This window comes from Artibeus jamaicensis, unplaced genomic scaffold (assembly GCF_021234435.1).
Source record: "Artibeus jamaicensis isolate MK-2021 breed Jamaican fruit bat unplaced genomic scaffold, CSHL_Jam_final contig_475, whole genome shotgun sequence".
Taxonomy (NCBI): domain Eukaryota; kingdom Metazoa; phylum Chordata; class Mammalia; order Chiroptera; family Phyllostomidae; genus Artibeus; species Artibeus jamaicensis.
This window is the reverse complement of record NW_026521852.1, coordinates 698,338-723,069: the sequence shown is the minus strand read 5'-3', so window position 1 is coordinate 723,069 and position 24,732 is coordinate 698,338. Positions and strand designations below refer to the sequence as shown.

The 24,732-nt window shown below is 35.9% G+C and overlaps 1 protein-coding gene across 10 annotated transcripts in view; it reads left to right on the top strand.

The window, feature by feature from the left end:
• The window catches only part of LOC119041987 (membrane cofactor protein-like), a 198,446-nt gene that overhangs the window by 82,993 nt on the left and 90,721 nt on the right, over nt 1–24,732 (top strand). For 4 of the 10 annotated variants that reach the window (XR_008392144.1, XM_053667979.1, XM_053667980.1 and 1 more), the window contains exons 3-5: nt 5,220–5,408; nt 6,041–6,143; nt 11,175–11,260. Coding sequence is in view for 8 of the 10 variants with exons in the window: in XM_053667979.1 (XP_053523954.1) it covers nt 5,252–5,408; nt 6,041–6,143; nt 11,175–11,260 (346 nt within the window). In the remaining 2 variants the exon portion in view is untranslated. Of the gene's footprint in view, nt 1–5,219; nt 5,409–6,040; nt 6,144–11,174; nt 11,261–12,110; nt 12,309–19,720; nt 19,904–20,593; nt 20,639–23,544; nt 23,593–24,732 lie in introns of all 10 variants that reach the window. The other 6 variants (XR_008392145.1, XM_053667972.1, XM_053667970.1 and 3 more) reach the window with 4 other exon arrangements.

Here is a 24,732-nt window from a genome sequence, read left to right as displayed (position 1 = left end):
TTCTTATATATTAACAGCAAAATATAAGAAAGAGAAATAAAGAAAACAATCCTATTTACAATTAGAAGTATTAATATCTAGGAATAAACTTAACAAAAGATGAGAAGGAGCTTTATATTGCATTGTGGAAAGAAAGTGAGGAAGACAATGAAATAGAAAGATATCCCATGTTCATGGACTGGAAGCTTTAATATTATTAAAGTAGGCATAAACCTAAAGCAGTATACAAATTTTATGCAATCCCCGCAAAATTCCCATGACATTTTTCAGAGAAATAGAAGAAAATCATCGAATTTTATGGAACTACAAAATACCCTGAATAGCCATGCAATCTTGAGAAAAAAGAACAAAAGTGAAGGTATCACACACCGTGACTTCAATCTATGCTACAAAGCTACAATAATCAAAACAGCATGGTATTAACAGGAAAACAGACAGACAGAATAATGAAACAGAATCAAGAGCACAGAAATAACCCCATGAATATATGAACAATTAATTTCTGACAAAGAAGCCAAAAACATAATGGTGACAGAAAAGTCTCTTCAATAAATGGCACTGGTACTTCTGGTCAAGATGGCAGCATGGGTAAACACACCTTGCCTAAACCACATCAAAATTGCAACTAAACTACACAATAGCCACTGAGATGGTAGGAGGGACAGAGACAAAGAATTGGCTGGTCCCATGCCCTAATGTGCCAGACTAAAATCCGGAGAGATATTTCAGGACTGAATGGTCCCATGCCCACGCCAGGCATCCCAACCCAAGGTTTCAGTGACATCCCAATTCAAGGTTTCTCTTCGGAAGAGAAATCTCCATAATTTCTGCTTGTAAAAACTAGCAGGGATTGAGGCTGTGAAAGATAAAAGCTGCAGGACTCCCTGGCAGTTCCTCTTAAAGGGCCCATACACAGATTACTCACACACACTCCCTCTGAGCCCCAGCACAGAAGCAGCAGATTGAAAATCATGAGAGACATACACAGAAGAAGTGAAATATCTGGCATCAGGATAAGAGCTGGGGGACCACTTTTTCCTAGACAGAAGTGCTGGCAAAGACTACTGTTCCTTTTTTGAGCCCTTCCCACCAACACCCACAGAGCTAGCAGGCAGACACTATATCTGACATTCTATCAGTCTGGCTCACACCCTTTAACCCACCCCAGTGATTCCGTAAGGCCTTGTCACAACCAACTTCTGGGCCTACCCAAACTGTTTCCAGTGGCTTTACCATACAAATGGCTTGTCTTGGCCCATGCTCCAGATTTTCCTAAATTCTCTCAAATAAGCAGTGTCTGTTTCAGCAAGCCCCATACCTCTTGCTATGTTTCCCCAGCTCAAGCAATAGCAGCAGCTGGCCTTGGTTCACAGCTTGGCCTTGCCTGAGCACCTCTAAACCCAGCACAAGTAGCAGCTATCGGCAGAATGCTTTGTAGCTTCTGCTGTGTGACCCGAACAGAACAGAGACAGTATCTGACCCTGGACATGCTAACATCAATCAAGGCTCAGTTACAAGAGGATGTACACATCTCACACAGTGGGTGCACCTCAAGTACCCAGCTTCGGTAATAAAGGAGGCTGTACCACTGCACTCTATATGGCACCTTCCATGCTAGGCCACTCTACCAAGTGTGGTAGATGTAGCAGCTCCACCTGATACATAGAAACAAACACAGGGAGGCTGCTGAAATGAGAAGACAAAGAAACATGGCCCACATAAAAAAAAAACAGAACGAAACTCCAGAAAAAGAACAAAACAAAATGGAGACAAGCAAGCTACTAGATGCAGACTTCAAAACACTGGTTATAAGGATACTCAAGGATGTTCATGAGAATCTCAACAGCATAAAAACCTTCCAGTAGAAAATAAAGCATACACTAATTAAAATAAAGAACACTTTACAAGGAATCAACAGTAGAGTGGATGAAGTCAAGAATCAAATCAGTGATGTGAAATGTAAGGAAGCAAGAAACAACCTATCAGAATAACAAGAAGAAAAATGATTTAAAAAAAATGAGGATAGTGTAAGGAGACTCTGAGATGACTTCAGGCATACTGACATTTATCTCACGGGGGAGATAGAAGGAGAAGAGAGAGAAATTGGAAACTTATTTGAAAAAATAATGATAGAAAACTTCCCTAATTTGGTGAAGGAAATAGAGATACAAGTCCAGGAAGCACAGAGACACCCAAACAAGATGAACCAAAAAAGGCCCACATCAGAACACATCATAATTAAATGCCAAAGGTTAAAGACAGAGAGAAACTTAAAAGCAGTGGGATAACCCCAGTTAGTTATTTATAAGGAGCCCCCATATGGCTGTCAGCTGATTTCTCAAAGAAATATTCAGGCTAGAAGGGATTGGCAAGAAATATCAAAATGATGAAAAGCAAGGGACTACACTCAAGATTACTCTACCAAGCAAGGCTATCATGTAGAATTGAAGGGCAGATAAAGAAATTTCCAGACAAGGAAAACTTAAAAGAGTACATCACCACAAAACCAGTATTATATGAAATGTTAAAGGGTGTTCTTCATGAAGAAGATCAAAAATATGAACAATAAAATGGCAATAAATACATATCTATCAACGATTGATTCTAGAAAACAAAATAAACAAATAAGTAGAACAGAAACAAAATCACATAGAGAGAGCAGGTTGACAGTGTCAGATGGAGGGACGGTTGGAGACCTGAGTGAAAGAAGTGCAAATGAGTACTTACAGAATGCTCATGGAGATGTAAAGGAAGAACATATATACATGACCCATATACATGGACAATAGTGGGAGATTGCCTGAGGGAGTGGGGAGAGCTGGTTGGAGAACAAATGGGGAAACTTGGGACAAGTGTAATAACATAATTGATAAAACATAATTTTAAAGAGGTACTGGTAAATCTGAAAAGCCACATGCAAAAGAATAAAACTAGACTTCTATGTGACATCACAAGAATTAACTCCAAATGGATGAAAGACTTGAATATAAGACCTGCAACAATAAAATACATAGAAGAAAAGATAACTATTAAATTTATCAACTTTTGTCTCAGCAGAGTTTCTGTAAAATTGACTCCAAAGGCATAGGAAGTGAAAACAAAGACTTAAATAAATGGGACTATATCTAATTTAAAAGCTTCGCAGCAAAAGAAACTGTTAACAATATAAAAAGGCAACCAACTGAATGGGAAATAGTATTTGCAAAAGATATCTCTGACAAGGTGCTGATTTCCAAAATATATGAAGAAATCATACAGCTCAACAACAAAATCTGATTAGAAAATGGGCAGAGGACCTGGCAATTCTCTAAGGAAGACATTCAGATGGCCTCCAATATATTAAAAAGTCCTCAACATCACTAGGTATAAGAGAGATGCAAATCAAAACCACCACAGTGAGATACCACCTCACACCTCTTACAATGTTTATTATCAGTAAGACAAGAACTAACAAGTATTGGAGAGGTTATGGAGAAAAAGGAAACCTCATGTACTTCTGGTGGGAATGTAAATTGGTGCAGCCACTATTAAAAACAGTATGAAGGTTCATCAAAAAAATTAGGAATATAGCTAACATATGAACCGGCATTCCCTCATCTTCTCATCTACCAGAATAGGTTGAAAGCATTTATTAAGATATAGGGTTCCTTATGTTCACTGCAGCATTATTCACAATAACCAAGACATGGAAACAACCTACCTGTCCTTTAATGGGTGATTGAATAAAGACTTGGTACATATATACAATGGAATACTACTCAGTCACATAAAAAGATTAAATATTGTCACTTGAAACAAGGCGGATGGGTCATGAGAGTATTATGCTAAGGAAGTAAATGGTCAGAAAAAGACAAAAACTGTGATTTCACTCCTATGTGGGATATACAACAAAAAGCAACCAATGAACAAACAATGTAGACATAAAGAGCACTTACAGACCACAAAGTGGCAGTAGCTGGAAGGGAAGGGTGGTGGTGGGGGGAGATTGAAGAGGTTAAAGGGAGGTAAGGGACAGAGATAAACTCCACAACAGAGTATACAGATGTGATACTCCAATGTTGTACACTAAAATGTATATAATGTTATTAATCAACATTACTCCAGTAAATTCAATGAAAATGCCACATAAATTTTGTTGTTTGTTAGAAGTGCAAATATACATATCTTTTAAAGCCTAACATCAACTTGATATAAGACCAACCCATGGAATCAGAAAAGTTTCTCAGGGATCAGTACAGATCTACCCGCTTTATCCTTAGGTCCTTAACCTTGTGGGAGAGGCCTCTGCATTCTTCTAGCCCTCTAGAACTCTGTGTCTCTTCAGCACATTAATTTACACAATAGTTCTATCAGATTTGTTAGGTTTTCAAGCCCACAGACAATTTAGAGGAAGGAGAATTGCTAAAGTTGAAGTAACACTATTCTAGGAAGGGAAAAACTACCACCAAAAAAAACAAGAAATGAAAAATTCTAATGGCATAATGATATGGCCAAACAGCTACCTCAGAGAAAATTTCAGGACAAGCATGATCCATTGATTAGTGAAGGAAGAATAAATTATATTTTAAATAATGTTAAAGTTATAAATGTTGATATTTAATTGGCATCTATTCACTTCTAAAGTGCTCAGTTCACTGATATGAAACATATAAAGTCTTACATTTTGAAATACTTTAGTCCAGGTTTTGATCTATGAAATCCACAATGATTATTCAACAGTCAGCGCTTATGACAGCATTTCTTGAGCACCCCCTGGGTGCAGAGTATAATAGGAAAAGAAGGCATATTGTCTCTGACCTCAGGAACTTGCATTCCAAGAGAAGTCTGTGCCTTAAGTGACTTTGTGGTTCAAACTGTGAAAGGGTAATCTGATTGAGGGCTACATACTACAGAAGTCTTCTTAGGAGAGAGGTTAGTGTGAAATGAATTCAGAAAACAATGGTGAAGGTTGGATACTTATAAATATATTTTAAAACCAAAAATATTGCTGTTGTTTCTTCAATTTACTACTGAATGAATATTCACCTTTTTGCCCAAGAAACAAAATGCTAATGGAATGTTACATAAATCGGGTGTGGTGCTTGATCCTGTAAGAGCACAGAACAATCACTTAAAAACCCTCCCTTTATTCTGTCCTAAATGCCTGCTGCCAGGCTATAATCTGTGGCTGGTGGGAAAGAAAATGCTTTACTTTCACATTCTCATTCTGTTATGCCCAGATGCCTGTGATGCTCCACTGAGATATGAATCTATGATGCTCAAAGGTTCTCCTAAAAATGTTTATCAATCTGGGGAAAGTGTAGAATATCAGTGTCGCCCAGGATACATACGTATCGTTCCTCCTCTTTCCGTGACTTCTGTTTGTCAGGCTGATGACACCTGGGCACCTCTCCAGGAGGCTTGTAGAAGTAAGTACACAAAACCATTTACTTTTATTGCTCTAGAGACTTTCACATATTTCAGACTTCATAGTTGATTTTTGAAAACTGGTTTTCTTGTGTGAAGTTACATTTTAGATAGCAATGTATTTTTCAGGCTCTGAGAATCTCCAGGAAATTTCTTAATTGACTATCAATTCTCTGGGGAAATGTGATTCTTAAGTTCATCCATTTGTGGCACTATGGATGGGAGTTGAGAATAACATGCTAAGCAAAATAAGTTGGTTGGAAAAAGCTAAGAATCATGTAACTTCACTCATATGTGAGATACAAAACTAAAACTTACAGTCACAAGTGACATTTTGGTGGTTACCAGGGGGAAGGGGATTGGTGGGGCAAGGTAGTAAAGGGTAACGAGGACCAAATACATGGTGACATAAATGATTTGACTTTATGTGGTGGGCACACAATGAAATATGCATATCATGTACCACAGAAATGTACACTTGAAACCTATATAAATTTAGTAACCCTAATAAATTTAATTTAAAAAATAAGAAAGAAACTATTTTCACGAATCTAATAAAGCAATGTAGAGTTTTTATTTTGATTCAAATCTGTTTTGACATTGGTATAAAGCAATAAATTTGAATTTTTTTTAGAAAAACCATGCCCACAACTAGCAGATCCCACAAATGGTGGAGTGGTCTATGTAAATGGAAGTTACCAGTTTGGTTCACAGGCTCGCTATGTTTGTAATGAGGGGTAAGTTGCTCCTTAGAGAAATAAGGCAAATATTACTAGTTCTATTTTTTTTGGTTCTCTTCTAAGCATTCCCATAATGTTGATTTCATCTTGTTTCCTGTGTGACAAGTCATATTTATAGCCAGTCAATTCTTGGGCTTTTTATGGAGACCAGTGTGTAATGCATAGAAATTTAAATGAAAGGAAAGCAAAATTATATAATACTATATGTAATAATAAACCTCTTGTAGGCATTAAAAATGTAGTAATCATGGTGACATGGTCCCAAATTAAATTACAGAAGGCTTGAGGGTGGCTAGGAGAGACAGAGAGTGAGCCAAGGGCAGAAACTAAGACTGCTCACTTTCTGGACTGTATGTTGAAAGTCTGAATCAACTTCCAGAGCTACTTCAGAATAGTGTTAATATAAGAGCTGCTACAGCTCTTACTTAAAAGATTTCACCAGATTTCCAGATTTCACCACCAGATTTCACCACATCCTGCTTACACATGAACTTTTCAGATTATTGCCATCCAACAATCAAAAGGCTCTCATTATTTCTTCCTCTACAGAATCTGCACCTGTCCCAGAACTACCCCACTTCTTCTTCTTCTGCACCTCCTTATCTACAACAAATGCAAATCCCTTAAAAATAACTTGCATCTTTCTCCTTAAAACTATAAAAAGAACCCCATTAAACCCAGGATGGCAGAAATGTTGCCTTCTCCATCTGTCCCTGCTGCTGGTACATCAGACTGCATGCCCCAGGACCTGGTTTGTTTTGTTTTTGTTTGTGTTTTTCCCTAACTAGCATGTGGCCACTCAATGAATGTGTTCTTTCAGAAAAGCCTCCGGATGTGAAGGTTTATGTTAAACAACTTTATACCATGTGGTCAGAGAAGCTACTTGATATGATTTCTATCTGTTTCACACCTTTTTTTAATATTAAATTTTATTTAGTTACTTTTCAAGTACATTTTTTTATCTATTTCTCCCATCCCACCCCACCCCCCGCCAGGTCTCCCCCCTCCCTCCCATTCCCCCCCCCCCCAGTCCTCATCTCTGTGTCTTTCATACTTGTTCCTCAAAATACCTCCCCCTTTTTCCCCTTAAGTTCCCTTCCCTCTCCCCTCTGGTCACTGCCCACTTGTTCTCTATTTCAGTGTCTTTGTTTTTATTCTGTTTGCTTGTTTGTTTTATTCTTTAGCTTCCTGTCAAAGGTGAGATCATATGGTATTTGTCCTTCAATGCCTGGCCTATTTCACTCAGCATAATGCTTTCCAGTTCCATCCATGTTGTTGCAAAAGGTAGTAGCTCCTTCTTTCTCTCTGCTGCATAGAATTCCATTGTGTATATGTACCACGATTTTTTGATCCATTAAATTACTGATGGGCAGCTAGGTTGCTTCCAACTCTTGGCTATTGTAAATTGTGCTGCTATGAACATTGTGGTGCATAGGTTCTTTGAAATTGATGTTTTAGGATTCTTGGGGTATAATCCTAGCAGTGGAATTGCTGGGTCAAAAGGCAGGTCAATTTTTATTTTTCTGAGAAAATTCCATACTGTTTTCCATAATGGTTGTACCAGTCTGCAATCCCACCAACAGTGAACTAAGGTCCCCTTTTCCCCACACCCTCTCCAACATTTGTTGTTTGTTGCTTTGTCTATTATAGCCATCCTGACTGGTGTAAAGTGGTATCTCATTGTGGTTTTAATTTGCATCTCTCTGATAGCTAACGATATTGAGCATCTCTTCATGTGTCTCTGGATATTCTGTATGTCCTCTTTAGAGAAGTGTCTGTTCAAGTCCTTTTCCCATTTTTTAATTGGGTTCGATGTCTTTCTAGAGTGGAGTCGTGTAAGTTCTTTGTATATTTTGGAGATTAAACCTTTGTCTGAGGTATCATTGGCAAATATGTTTTCCCATACAGTTGATTGTCTTTTTAATTTAATACTGTTTTCTTTAGCCATGCAGAAGCTTTTTATTTTGATGAGATCCCATTTGTTTATTCTTTCCTTTATATTCCTTGCTCTAGGGGACATATCCGTAAAAATGTTGCTGCGTGGAATATCTGAGATTTTCTTGCCAATGTTCTCCTCTAGGACTTTAATGGTGTCACAGCTTATATTTAAGTCTTTTATCCACCTTGAATTTATTTTGGTGTATGGTGTAAGTTGGTGCTCAAGTTTCATTTTTTTGCACATAGCTGTCCAGTTCTCCCAACACCATTTGCTGAAGAGGCTATCTTTACTCCATTTTATGTTACTGCCCCCTTTGTCGAATATTAATTGACTGTAGAGGGTTGGGTTGATTTCTGGGCTCTCTGTTCTGTTCCATTGGTCTATGTGCCTGTTTTTATGCCAGTACCAGGCTGTTTTGATTACAGTGGCTTTGTAATACAGTTTGATATCAGGTATTGTGATCCCTCCTACTTTGTTCTTCTTTCTCAAAAGAGCAGCTGCAATTCGGGCTCGTTTATGATTCCATATAAATTTTTGAAGTGTTTGTTCTATGTCTGTGAAATACGCCATTGGTACTTTAATAGGTATTGCATTGAATCTGTATATTGCTTTGGGTAGTATGGACATTTTGATGATGTTAATTCTTCCAATCCATGAACACGGTATATGTTTCCATTTGTTTGTGTCTTCCCTGATTTCTTTCTTCAGTTCTATCTGTTTCACACCTTTTGATTGGTTAATGTTAATTTGTGACTGATCGTATGGTCTATCCTGGAAGATGTCCCAAGTGCAAATGAGGAGAATGTATATTCTGCTCTATGGTGCTTTATGACTGTGAAATCTAGCTGTTTAATTGTACCATTGAAGTCTTTTTTTCTTATTATCAGTCTTGTGCTACAAATTGTTGTGATTTTGATACTAAAGTCTCTAACTATTATTGGAGATAGGCCTGTTATGTAAAAATGTCTATTTCTTCCTTCAGTTTTCAGCTTTTGTTTTATATATTTTGAAAGTTTGTATGTAGGTACATAAATGCTTATACTTATTATATCTCCTCAAAGTATATAAAGCTTATTAAAATATGATGTGCTTCTTGTTCTTATAACCTTTTTCAATTCAAAGTCTGTTCTGTCTGAATTAGTATAGCCATCCTACCCTCTTTTGGTTACAATTTGCGTGAAATGTCTTTTCCATTCTTTCACTTTCTGCTTGTTCATGTCTTTGAATGTCAAGTTAGTCACCTGCAGACAGCATAGGGTTGGAATTTTTGTTTTTCATCCATTCCACCCATATCTGCCTTTTGATTGTAGTGTATAATCCATTAAAGTTTAAAGTAATTACCAACAAGAAGAGAGCTGTTTGTTTTCTTAAAGCCTTTTATTTTGCCCTTCATTTTGTGCATTCCTGTTTTTTACTAGTTGAATGTTATAATGAAACGTTGGAATGCCTTTCTCATTTCTTTTTGTGTATATTGTATAGTGACTTTGTCTGTGGTGCCCATGGGGATCACATTTAACATCCTAGAGTTATAACACAACAGTGTGAATTTATACCAACTTAACTCCAATAAATTACAATAATGGATTTGATCAGCTCCATCTCATTCCTCTATAATAATAATTGCAATACTGGCTTCTTCTTCACTATTTATTTTCATTGTAAGAATAGGTTCTTAAATCACATATAGAATAAAATGCATTTATAAACCATTGCCACAATAATCTTTGCTTTATTAGTTGCTCAAGTATATACCTGCAGGGAGATGTTGGCCTATACAGTATGAGTTACTCTCTAGTGTTCTTTAATTTCACCTTTTGAGACACTCTAGAGCATTTTTTTGCAGGTGACATGTAGTGATAACAGATTCTCTTAACTTTTGATTTCTGGGACAGTCAGGATTTCCCTTACTCTTGAAGCATAATTTTGCAGTGTAGAAGATTTTTGGTTGACCTTTTTTTCTACCGTTTTGAGTCTATTGGTTCAATGTCTTCTGGCCCCCAGGTTTCTGATGAGAAATCTGCCAATAATCATATTTAGGATCCTTTGTACTTGATAATTTGCACCTTCTACCTTGCGGATTTCAGAATTCTCTTTTCATCACTCGCTTTTGAAAGTAATAAACTTATGGGTCTTACTGTGGGTCTTTGATTTCATTTTACTTGGAGTTTGATGAGCTTTTTGGATGTGTATATTTATGCCTTTTATCAAAATAAGGAAGCTCTCAGTCATTATTTCTTGAAAATTCTCATGTCTTTCTCTTTGTCTTTCCCTTCAGGGATTCCCATAGTGCACAGATGTTGGTCTGCTTACTGGTGTCCCACAGGTTTCACAGGTCTCTTAGGCTCCTTTCTCTTCAATCTCTTCTCATTTTTGTTTCTCAGAGGCCACAAGAGGCATGCTACAGTGTTGCAACAATTTTTAAAACATACAATGTCAGGCTATTTAGACAAGGGCACTGGACCTGTTTTCTTTTAGATTGTCACTAAAAAATTTCATCAGGTAGGGGTCTTCCTGAACCATTCTTAATAAGATACTACAAACTGAAGAATACTCATAACACCCAGAACTTGCCTAGCATTCACTGCATTCTGAATGTTAATTTACCTACTATTTAAAACAACCCCACAATATATATACCATTTCCATAGATGAGGAATTTAAGAAAGAGAAACATTAAGGGACTTGCCTAAGCTCAAAACACAAGTCAGTCTTGGAGCTGGAACTCAAATCCAGAAAGATAAGCTCTTGGGTCAGATCTCTCTACTCACTTGTTGTCCTGACAGAGCAGAATGGCCTGAGCAAGGACATGGAAGTGAATGGGTGATCTGCCTGCCAGAGGCAGCAAGCCCCAGTCTGTCAGGCACAACAGATTTCTATAGACATTTTGTTGCAGGCCAATATGTGTTCATGTAAGAATCTCTTTAGTTCATTAAATTGCAGATTTGGTTAGCACATTTATAAATGTCACTTAAGAAAATTTTTTCTGAAGCTACTGTAGTGCAGAAAAACAACCACATAAAAAGTTCCTCATTATTATGTATTCTTGATAGCTGAGAAAGAACACAATCATCATTTCTTTTCTCATTTAGTTATTACTTAATTGGAACAAAAATTCTATACTGTGAACTATCGGGAACTACTGTGGCATGGAGTGGCGATCCCCCGCACTGTGAAAGTAAGTATATTCTCTCTTCAGCATTTAGAGCAGCAGTGCTCAAACTCTGTTCCCTGGGGACTCTTTCATGCCTTACAATGAACAAAGAACCCCCCCCCAAGAGCTCTTCTGCAGGTGGGTTAGTGCTCCTGATATTCTATATATTGGAAATAAAACAGAGAAGTTTGATATATAATTAGTTACTAATTAATTTTAAAAACAGTCAACTCAATACACGTTAACATATGCAATATATTTTTTTGTGTAAAATCAAAAATTTCCAAAAGAAACATAGAGAAAAATGCCATTGCTTTACATTTTTTTAATGTCTTCAGTATCTGGCTTAAAGGAAGACTTCCAGATTCACTCCACTGCATCATCAAACAATGCAAAGCCAGTGGAAAAATTCACTGTACACTCATCAGGATGACAGTGAAAAAGAGTTAATAGAATCTTGGCTTGCCTGTGAACTATTGATTTAAGAAGGGATGTAGCATTTCTCAACTAGCACTGAGTTTCCCTTAATCAGAAGTATATTTTCTCATTAAACTGTCAGCATCTGTTATGATTAGAAAAAAAAAAACTTAGCGTTGCCTTACAGATAAATACAGGTATTTTATTTAGGTATTTTATTTTATATGTGTATATAAGAAAATGAGTTTTATTCTAAAATATTATTTCTCTATTAATGGTTTCAGTTGAGACAGTACATTTTCTCAAAAAAACTTTCTTTTAACTGAATATTGGATTCACAACTAGATTGTAGAAATCATATATTATTTAATTTATTAAAGGTCATTCACAGAACTTTACTAATACACTCTTAATCTTTCACATTTCACCTTGTATGTCCTTTTTCTTTCTTTTTAAGAAATTTTGTGTCAACCACCTAGAAAAATATCAAATGGAAGATACACCAATAGCCACAAGGATACATTTCAATATAATGAAGTAGTAATTTATACTTGTGATCCTTCAAATGGACCAGATGAATATTCCCTTGTTGGAGAAAACAAGCTTGTTTGTTCTGGGCATAACCTATGGAGCAGTAACCCTCCTGAATGTAAAGGTAATAATATTTCCATTTGTTTCCCTCTCATTCATAAATAGTGTGGAAATTTTTAACAACATTTCAATACTTTGGCCAACAAGTTTTTTTAAAAGCCACTTTGCTTGTTTTCCCTATTAAATTGGTTTCAAATTTAATTGAATATGTGTCAAAATAGAATAAAAAGTAATTTTAGGTGTAGAATTTCCCACTCTTCACCCCACATGTTTTTGGCATTTTTGTTTAGACATTGTTAATTACTATGTATATGCATGAGTTAAAATTTTCTGATTCAAAACCATCAAAGACATACATTGGCTTTAAGAAAGTTCTATGTTATTAGAGAGCAAGTATGACACCTCTTCTTACTTGTCAGGTCTGACTAAAGGAAATGGCAGAATGAATTGTAAAGACCAACCCTCTCACCAACAAGACTGATAACCTCTGTACAACACATATAGGCATATCTTGTTTAATTGTGTTTTGCCTTATTGCCGTTTACACATATCACACTTTTTTGCAAATTGAAGGCAATACCATAACCAGCAAAACAATTGTGAGTTACTTTACTTGGATTCTCACTTATTGCTATAGTCTGAAACAAGCCCACAATATCTCAGAATATCTCAGAAATTTGCTTAACAACAATAGTAAAGATATTTAAGCATGACCAAAGAGCAGGGAGACCTTGGAGGTTATTTGACTCTTGAACAAAAGGAACCAGTGAAAAACAAAATATTTTCTCTTTTCAAGTTCACATGGATCAGTGTTTAGTACCATATTATAGGCAATATGTTTTTTAAATTTTTTTATTTCAAAAATTGAAATTTTTTACAGTATAGTATCTTTACAATGGAATGAATGTAGAAATCAGAACAGATATCTGTAAAACTCCCAAATTTTTAAGAACTATGCAAAACACTTCTAACTAAACCACAATAAAAGAAGGAGTAACAAAGGAAATTAGAAACTTCTGAACTGAATAAAAATGAAAACAGAATTATATCAACATTTCACAAGTTTTAGAATACAGCAATAGCATTATTAGGGCAGATATTCATGGCATGAAATACTTATATTTGGACAAGAGAAAAGTGTCAGATTGATAATCTAAGCTTTCAACTTTAAGAAACTAAGAAAGAAGAGCAAATTGAACTCAGACCTAGAACACAGAACAAAATAATCCAAACAGAAATCAACAAAATTGAAAAATAAATGTAGAGAGAATCATTGAAAGCAACACCTGGTTCTTGGAGAAGAGCAGTAAAATGGATAAACTCATAGTCAATCTGAAAAAAAACACACAAGATACAAATCACCAACATCAACAATGAAGAAGAGAACATCACTAAATATTCTGCATACTTAAAGGACAATAAAGGAATGACGTACAATTTTCTTCCAACAAATTTAACACTTAAGACTTTTCACAAAAAGAACTATAGGCCCCATGTCATAACTAGGAATTCTACTAAACACTTAAGGAATAAATAATAACAGCTCTACATAAACTCTTCAATAAAATACTATAAGAGGAAATAGTTCTCCTCTCATAAGGACAGCATTACCCTGATACCTAAACTAGGCAAAACATGGCAGGAAAATTAAAAACAACATCCACAAGAACATACAACCAAAACCATTAAACAAATAAAATTGTCATATAGAAAAATAGGATTGTATCATAATCAAGTAAGATTTTTTCCATGAATGCAAATTTAAAAATTAATCAGTATAATTTACCTTATAAAGAGATTATAAAGAAGAAAAGACACATATTCATTATAACAATTTGACAGAATTCATCATCTTTCATGGTAAAGCTTCTCAGCAAACTAGGAATAGAAGGAGCTTAACTGTCTCAACCTCATAAAAGGCACCTACAAGAATCACACAGACATTACATTTGACAAAATATTTATTTTGTAACTGAGGTAGGAATGAGACAAGGTTGTCTACTCCCACCGTTCTATTTATCATTATATACTGAAGGTTCTACTGAGTACAAAAAGGCAAGATATAGAAATAAGTATATATAAGGGAAAGGAAGAAATAAAATGGACTTATTCAGTTTTGACATGATTGTCTGTGTGGAAAATATGAAAGAGTGAATGAAGTTTTACCAAGTTTACAAGACACAAGCTCAATGTACAGAAATCAGTGGTATGTTTATAACTAGCAATAAACAATTAGAAATTTAAAAGGTATCATTTACAACTCTGAACTACATAAAATATTTACAAATGAATCTAACAACACTTGTGCAATATTTGAATGGTTAGGACAACTAAACACTTAAAAAATTAAAGAAGACATTACTTTTTTATTTTAAAATATATTTTGTTGATTACACCATTACATTTGTCCCATTTCCCCCCTTCATTTCCCTCCACTCTGCACACCCCGTCCCACCCACATTCCCCCCTTTAGTTCATGTCCATATGTCATAAGTTCTTTACCTTCTACATTTCCCATACTAGTCTATTTTCTCCCCAACGTCTATGCCACTTATTCTCTATACCTTCTCCCCCTTCTCCTCCTCTCACTCCCCTGTTGCTAACCCTCCATGTGATCTCCATTTCTGTGGCTCCACTCCTGATCTAGCTGTCCACTTAGTTTGCTTTTGTTTTAGGTGTGGTTGTTAATAACTGTGAGTTTGCTGTCCTTTCACTGTTCATATTTTTATCTTGTTTTTCTTGGATAAGTCCCTTTAACATTTCATATAATAAGGGCTTGGTGATGATGAACTCCTTGAACTTGACCTCATCTGAGAAGCACTTTATCTGTCCTTCCATTCTAAATTAAAGCGTTGCTGGATAGAGCCATCTTGGATGTAGGTCTTTGGATTTCATGACTTGGAATACTTCATTCCAGCCCCTTCTTGCTTGTAAGGTCTCTTTTGAGAAATCTGCTGACAGTCTGATGGGGACTCCTTTGTAGGTCACTGTCCCCTTAGCTCTTGCTGCTTCTAGGATTCTCTCCTTCATTTTAATCTTGGCTAATATAATTACGATGTGCCTTGGTGTGTTTCTTCTTGGGTACAACTTCTTTGGGACTCTCTGAGCTACCTGGATTTCCTGGAAGTCTATTTCCTTTGCCATATTGGGGAAATTCTCCTTTATTATTTTTTCAAATAATTTTTCCACTTGTTGCTCTTCCTTTTCCCCTTCTGGTACTCCTATAATTCAGATGTTGGAACTTTCAAAGATGTCCGGGAGGTGCCAAAGCCTCTCCTCACTTTTTTGAATTCTTGTTTCTTTATTCCTTTCTGTTTGGTTGTTTCTTTCTTTCTTCTGGCCCACTTGATTCATTTTATTCCCAGTTTTGTTTCCATCACTATTGGTTCCCTGTGCATTTTGCTTCATTTCACTTAGTGTAGCCTTCATTTTTTTATCTAATTTGTGACTAAATTCTACCAGTTCTGTGAGCACCCTGATCACCAGTGTTTTGAACTGTGCATCTGATAGGTTGGCTATCTCTTGGTTGCTTAGAAGTACTGGCTCTGGGGCTTTGAGCTGTTCTTCTTCTTGAGCCATAATGTTTTGGTCTGTTCATGCCTGTTACGTGTGAGGGGCGAAGACTTAGGTGTTCACCATGGCAGGGTGACCCACTCTCTGGGTTGTGATGCTGTATGTGGGGGCAGGTTCAGAGAGGAAGTGATGGCATTTGTTCCACTTTCTCTTGGATTTTGGTCTCCTCTGCCACTTCCCACAAGCAAATTGGGCCCCTCTGGTGCTGGTTCCCTTCTGGTGTTGGTTCCTGGGCTTGTGTATATTCTAGGACCCTGCGGGTCTCTCCAACGAACTCTCCTGTGAGGCTGGGAGCCTCTCCCAGCAACTCAACCCCCAAAAGTTTTTCCAGTTGGTGCTTTTAGGCTTTAATTCCCATTGCTAGGGCCCTGGGTTACATGGTCTGTCTCACTGCTCATTTTTTTGCCTAGTTTCTCTGTACCTGAATGTGTGACTTTGGTCAGCCAGCCGCCTTGCTCCCTCACTGGGTCTGCCTGTTGCCACTCCATGCCCGGGATCTGCCAACTGCCACCTGCATGCCTGGGTTAGTTTGGCAGCCACCGCTTTCTCCTGCCATGACCCCTTCCCGCCAGCCACCAACTCGGTCCCTCTTACTGGTCTGGATGAATGGTTTGTTTTCGTAGGACTTCTGTACAGTTCAATTTTATGACTGTTTTGGTTATGTTTTTGTATCTAAATCTTTGTTGTCCTTAAACTTGGTTGTGTAAGGAGGTATAGTATTTCCACCTATGCCTCCGTCTTAGCCGGAAGTCAGAAAAAATAATAGTGAGCCATTCATTGTTCATGGATTGCAAGAATCAATATAATAAAGATATTGATTCCCTGTCACTGGTGTATAAATTGAGTATAGTCACAATACAAAATTCCAGTATACGTTTTATAAAAATTGACAAACTGATTCTAAAATTTGTATGCAGAGATAAAAGAATTAGAAGACTCAAAATAATTCTGCAAAAAAATTAAATATGCATTCTATCTGGTGTCAAGCCTTATACAACATATCCCAATGCATATAATAGAAAACAATGGAACAGAATAGAGAATCTAGAATAGCCCCTTTCATATGGGCCCAGTTGATTGTATCACACATATACAAACAAATTCAGTGGAAAACATGGTAAAAGTTCAGGCACAATTGAACATCAATATGACATAAAAAAACCCGCAACCCCCTTAGCACCATATTCAAACATGCACTAAAAATAGATCATAGAATTAAGCTAAAGACAAAACAATAACACTTTTACTTGAAAATGCAGATCATAGTCATGACTTGGCCAAAGATTTCTTAAGTGCAAAATTGTGATCCTTTAAAACACTGAAAACTTCTGCTCTCAAATAATATTGTTATAACAATTTTTAAAAATGCACCAAACACTGGGAGAAAATATTGCCAAAGCACATATCTGATAATTAATTTGTATCAAAGATATATAAAAATCTCTCAAACAACAATCATTTAAAAACAACCCAATTTTTTTTAATGATAAAAATATTTGATGACCCCTATTTCATCAACTAAATATATGGATGGCAAAAAGTACATGCAAAGTTGCTCACTATAATTAATAAATACAGAAATGTAATTTAAAACCACAATCAGCTATTACTAAACACCTACTAAAATGGCTGGAAATAAAAACAAGAAACTAAAAATACCATCTTCTGGCAAAGGTGTGGAACAATTGGGACTTTCATATATAGTTGTTAAGAATGCAAATTGGTAGGTCCATTTTGAAACAGTCTAGCAATTTCTTACAAAGTTAAAGACATACTTTCTATACAATGCACCAATCCAAGTAAATTAAAATATGTTCACATAAAAACCTATATAAAAATATTTATAGCTGCATTAGTTGTGATCACCCCACACTGGAAACATCCACATACTCTTCAGCTGGTGAATGAATGAACAGCTGTGGTACATCCATATAATGGATTAACATTCCTCAATAAAAAGCAATAAGCTTCTTCTAATCCACACAATGACAGCAATGAATATCAAATGCATTATGCTAAATGAAACTAGCTGCACTCAGAGGTTGTGGTCCCATTATGACACTCTGGAAAAGAAACACTAGTGATACAGATCAATGGTTGGCTGGTTGGGGGGAGGTGGTTGGAGGTGCTTGTGGAGAGGGTGGATTACAAAATGGCACAAGGAAATATTAGAGAATAATGGAACTCTTTCTTGTCTATTGTGTTGGAAATTACATAATAAGTGTTTGCATTTATTAAACCTCATACAACCTATACACTTAAAATGGTTTTACTGTGTGTAAATTATATAGAGTAAACCTAACTTAAAACCATTACCATGAGTAACGGCAGTTTAGCACAACATAGAAAAGGTCAGTGAACGTCAAGTGAGAACAATAGAAATCCAGCCTGATTTGGAAATGTAAAGAGAGAGAGAAAGACTCACAACCTGGGGAAGAGTAGCAAGCAGTCCAACATGCATGTTAATGGAGCTTCAGAAAGAGAGGGAAAACAACAGTATGGGACTCTTTGAATAAATACTGTTCAAAAAGTATCCACATTATGTCCAAAGCAACAACACAGGAGTCCAGGAAATTTGGTGACCCTAGCAGGATAAATAATTTTTTAAAATTTATCAAGAACCCCCCCCTAAACTAAACACATCATGGTTAAACTTATAAAAACACAAAATAAAAAGAAAAGCAGCCAATGACACAAAAGAAACATATTACATTACCCCATCCCTCTAAGTAAGAATGACAGCTGACTTAAGTGTGGACATAAGAAGACAATGCTGTCCAATAATGTGCTGAAAAATAAAAATAAAACAGATAACAGAAATCTCTATCAAGGAGAAATCGTTTAAAACTAAAGGGAAAGTTCGGGGGAAAAAAAACAACCTTTTGAGACAAAAGGTAAGAGAATTGTCACTACCCTAACTTAATTTCAAGAATTACTGAAGGAAGCTCTTCAGGGAAAAGAGATTTGATGGAAACTCGTGTCTATATGCAAGGACGAAGAGCAATCTTCTGGTTTACATGGCAGCTCATGACAGAACCTTATGTGTTGCTCAGATTTACTCTCATAAGATGTTCTCTTGTACTTAATTCCCAGTCCAGTGTTTTCTTTTGTTTGTGATTTTTTCCAAATTTTGACATACCCATTGTTGGATCCTGAAATCAACCTAGGGAATGGTGTCCAGTATTTTACTTGCTAAGAAGCAGAGCAGAATGGTAAATACCAGAATACATGGGTACAAGGGCTAATATTAAGTTTTAACTTCATCTCAGGCCTGTGGGATTACAATATAAACTGTGGTTTTTGATCTCTGAGTTCCAGTGCAAAATATTTGGAACGCAGTCCTAACTCCAGTGGCTTTTCTATTTCTTGAACATCACAGTTTTTGTATTTTGATAGCTGATGACTTGTTGTTTCCATATCTTTGCATGGCTACCTTGTTTTCAACATGTGAGCTCAAATATTACCTTTTTACAAATGTCTTTCCTTCCTTCCTCTCTAAAAGATCAGGGTACTGAATCAGTGTCAGCATAAAATTTATTTTAAGAAATCCCTAGAGGTAAAGAGCATCTGAAGTTGTTTTGAACTTACCTGAAAATTGTATGTGGTAGTCAGGCCTTTCATAAAACTTGTCAGTAATGGGAAAACATATAGGAAACCAATCATCTATCATAACAGTCTATTCTAAGTGGGAAAGATTATAAAAATGACAAATAAAGTCTTTATTTTTTTAATTAACATTCTGCCTTCCATTTTTTCTCTTTATCACCAAGGGAAATAACTATTTTGCACTACTTTTTTTCATTCCTATGTTACTTCTGGAAATTTCTATTTATTCTGGAATTTCTTCGCTTTTCAGTGGTTAAATGTCAATATCTATTAATTCTGGACTTCTTCTCTTTTTAGTGGTCAAATGTCAATATCCAGTGCTTGAGAATGGAAGACTGGTGTCAGGAGCTGGAACAAAGTTTTACTACAAGGCGACAGTTACAGTTGAATGCCTGCCGGGTTTTCACCTTGAAGGCAGTGGACGTATCTCATGTGGACGTAACAGTATTTGGGAGCCTAAGATGCCAAAATGTATTAAGGGTACAAAGAGTGTCTTTTATTTCTAGATTTTATTTTTCAGACATTAAATATCAATGACACTGAATAACTGGGAAGGGGACGGCTGGGATGGGAGGAAAATACAGAAAACTACTTGAACAACAATTAAATTAATTAAAATAAAGAATGCTTTTTAGTTCTTGGCATATCAATATTTCTTTCATGTGGCCTAATTAATACCCTAGTCTCTTTTTGCTTCCTTTAACTTATTGGGGCATGTATCTACTAAGTATCTGTCTTGGTAGTTTATTGACTCATTGAATCCTAAACTGGAAATAATCCTTATATGGTACAAGACTTTCCTTCTGTAAACATGTTTTGAAGCTCTTTGAAAGGAATAACCTGGTCATTGAGTAAAAGGCATTCTAATGAAGTTATAAAATGCTCCTCAATGTAATGTAAGGATGAAAGAATATAGTTAAATATTTTCTAATGTATTTTTAAAAGAAAGAAAAAAGCAGCTTTTGTAATTATCTCATATTCATTTCTGTGACAGGTATATGACATAAAATTTGTGTTTTTATAGGTTCTTGGCACACCACATACATCACATACGTATCTGTTGTTCAGCATTCTGAGCTGTAAATATGTATAGCAGTCATTTTTCATAGAAAACTGAAGCATGAAAATGTTTACCTAGTGATTGATCCCGTCTTTGTTATTTTTTTCCAGTGTCAACACCTGTCATTACAAAACCTACAATTTCCAGTGTCTCAGGTTCAGTACTTTCTGCTTGTATTTTTCAAAATTCTTTAAATGCCAGGTGACTTTTAAAAAACCTATAAATAACTGGTGATTTACACTCATCCATCATTTTTAGTTGTGAAAGGAGAAAGAACATATTCACAGCCATTGTAGTTGTTACACTTAGTGATTCTAAAACTATTTGCCACAGTGTGCAGACATTGGAACAAACTTGGGAACAAGTTATGTAAACCTTAAATGATTTTTCTTGTATGTAAAATGAGTTAATGCCTTCCTCACTGGATGGTAGTAGAGTTAAAATGGGATGCACTTGGAGCACTTAGCACAGTGCCTGTCATACAGGAAGCTCTTAAGGAAGTTCATTTATGACTGACAGCATCACTCCAGTTAATATTAGTGATGAGGAAGGTCCATGGCTTGTTTTTCAATACACATGTTTTCTATGTCATTAACTTTACTAATTTGTTATTTTAAGGACAATCTGCTGATAACTTTGTAGGGTATCTTCATGATCCAGGATGATGTTTTATTTCCTGCACTGCAACCAGTTTTGCTCCTAGTATAATGTGCAGTAATATCTAAACAGGGAAATATCTGCTGTCTCTAGAACAAGACCCCCACCTTTCCCTTCCTCATATAATTATGCTTTTTCTCCTTACTGGGCATTTTTATTTGGGAATAGAACATAAATTTCATAGCAACTGAAAGGCAGAAAAACTCTTGTTATTGGACTGAAATGGAGGACTTCTTGCATGGACTTCTGATGAGCTGCTCTGCTTAAGCCTTGGGAGGTTATTTTGGTATGCTGGACAGAACCGTCTTCCTGATTTCAGCGGTGCTGTCTCTGGCTCCTCTGTAGTTTCAGCAGAAACGAGACCCAAGAGCAATGCAGTAGTCACCACATAAGCACAGTTTCACTTTCTGTGGTTTCACTTACCCACAACCACGGTCAGAAAATATTACATGGAAATTCCAGGAATAAGTAACTCGTAAGTTTGAAGTCATTTGCCATTCTGAACAACATGATGAAACCTCACACTGTCCCACTCTTCCCCACCCAGGGACTCATGCCTTGGTTCAGTATATTCACCTCACTTCTCATGACATAGGCATGGTACCATCTCACATCATCACTAGAAGAAGGGAGAGTGCAGTACAATAAGATATTTTCAGAGGGAGAGACCACATTCACCTTATTTTATTAAAGAAAGTAGTTATAATTATTCCATTTTGTTAGTAGTTGTTTTTAGTCCCTTATCTTGTCTAATTTATAAATTAAACTTTATTATAGTTATATTTGTGTAATAAAAATATAATGTTTATACGGTCAGGACTATCCAGGTTTCCAGGCATCAGTGAGGCTTGTGGAATGTATCCCATGTAGACAAGGGGGGACTAATGTGATGGGAAGAGCTTTAGCCTGGGCAGACTTCACACAAGGTCCTAATTTAGTTCTACTTACTCCAATAATATCATTTCTGTGGGCATTAAACATGAGCGTGTTGAACTCAAAACAAATTTCCATTACTGGCTTGTAATTTGTTGGTATATTTCCTCTTCTCCTAATATTATAAAGGATTGAGGGGAATTATGCCTGTTAACACAGTAATTAGAACACTTTTTAAATAATTCTTCTATACCTGGACACTGGTAGCCTCCTGAGTACCTTAGCTGAGTGCTGTGAGGTTTTGGAGGCAGGAAAGATGGGTTTTTTTGTGGACTGATATATTAAGTTTGCATGTGAAGTTTATACTCATTTAGCCCATCTGTGTCGACTCACCTGGTCCTAGTGGGTATATGCACTGTGTGATACTGTGTTGATAGGCTCTTTTATTTTTTAATTTTTTTTTATTTCAAAGTGTAAAATAACTTTATAATTACCTGGGATTCTTTGCAATTTAGTAGAAACATTCACTAATGATTTGAGTTATTTTTTAACTTTGTTTATTATTGTTCAAGTACAGTTGATATGCTCTTTTGAAAGAGTTGATGATAAATATTGTACAAAGGACTTACATAACACTGATACTGTTTAGTGTTTCAAAGGAGAGAGGATTGTGAGGAAATGTTTACAAAGAAGATAAACTATAGGGATTTTTTTAAATATCAAAATTCCTCATGGGACTTTGAATCATTTTTTATCATCAGTTAGAAGAAACTATACAGAGTCAGTAGCAACTTATGAAATATGAGAAGGTAGATACACATGCCCAAACATGAAAAATGTGAAATACTAAGTGAAAAACAAAAACATAAGAATTATGTAGTATGATAGGGATTGGATGGCAAGTTTTTCAAAGATACATATTTTTGAACACCTTATTTTTATGATTTTGTATTAGTTAAAAAAGGCAGATGAATTTTTAGTTTTCTGAGAAAATTTCATACTGTTTTCCATAGTAGTTGTAATAATTTAATAATTTAGGTGTATTTTTTTAAATTTTAATTGTTGTTCAGGTACAGTTTTCTGTCTTTTACTCCCATCCCAGCCCACCCACCCAGCCTTCCCCACTCCCTCCCATTTCCAACCCCCTAGTTTTTGTCAATGTGTCTTTTATTCTTGTTCCTGTAAATCCTTCCTCTTTTCCCCTGAAATTCCCTCCCCTCTCCCCTCTGGTCACTGTCAGCCTGTTCTCTATTTCAGTGTCTTTGGTTATATTTTGCTTGTTTATTTTGTTATTTAGGTTCTGTTAAAGGTGAGATCATTTTAGGATTTCCATTCTAAAATATAAAGCTATACTGAATATTCTTAAACAAAATCCATATAGTAACTTTCCATAGTAGAATTGTAAAGATAGGAAAGTGTGTGTATTTTTCATTTAGAGAAAGAATTAATCATTTATAAAAGCAAAAAGTCAAATTAAATCTCTGATCTTGTATAGATAAAGCTAGTGAATGTAATCAATTTTATTTTTGAGGTGTCAAGCCTATCGTTCCAAGTGCACCTCCCACTGCAAGTCAACCAGGTTCAGTACTTCTTTATCCTACCTATTTATATTGTTAAGAATTTCATAAGGTGATGGGGAAAAAATAATGTCGTGTGTTAATTTGTGTTTGTTTCATTATATACAAAAAAGCTAAACTTTTTTTATCCACATTTACTTATTCATGCTCTTTGCTCATTTTTCTATTAATTTTTAAAATATTTTGTGTTGGTTTGTCAACTTATTATACATTAAAGCCCCCTTATCAGGAAGTGAATCATATTTAGGTTTTTATCTTTGCCTTATTTTTACTAATCACATTTCTCTTAATATTTTATATGTTTGGCTATAGACTGCTTTTTATAAATCCTAAGTATAAAAGTAAGAGTATACAATATAAATTTATAAAATTTCAAGTATTACAAAAAAGTATATGGAGTAAAAAATTAGTTTTCTTCTGGTTCTCTAATTCATTACCTGAATTAATCACTTAATAATTTAGGTGTCTTTTTTAATTTTAATTGTTGTTCAGGTACAGTTTTCTGTCTTTTACTCCCATCCCAGCCCACCCATCCAGCCTTCCCTACTCCCTCCCATTTCCAACCTCCTAGTTTTTGTCAATGTGTCTTTTATTCTTGTTCCTGTAAATCCTTCCTCTTTTCCCCTGAAATTCTCTCCCCTCTCCCCTCTGGTCACTGTCAGCCTGTTCTCTATTTCAGTGTCTTTGGTTGTATTTTGCTTGCTTGTTTTGTTGTTTAGGTTCCTGTTAAAGGTGAGATCACATGGTATTTGACTTTCACCTCCTGGCTTATTTTGCTTAGCGTAATACTTTCCAGTTCCATCCAAGGTGTAACAAAGGGTAGGAGCTCCTTCTTTCTTTCTGCTACATAGAATTCCATTGTGTAAATGTACCACAGTTTTTGGATCTATTCATTTACTGATGGGCACCTAAGTTGCTTCCAACACTTGGCTATTGTAAATTGTGCTGCAATGAACTTTCGGATGCATAGGTTCTTTGGGATTGGTGTTTCAAGGTTCTTAGGATTTAATCTAGCAGTAGAATTGCTAGGTCAAAAAGCAGATCCATTTTTAGTTTTCTGAGAAAATTTCATACTGTTTTCCATAGTGGTTGTACCGGTCTGCAATCCCACCAACAGTGCACTATGATTCCCTTCTCTCCAC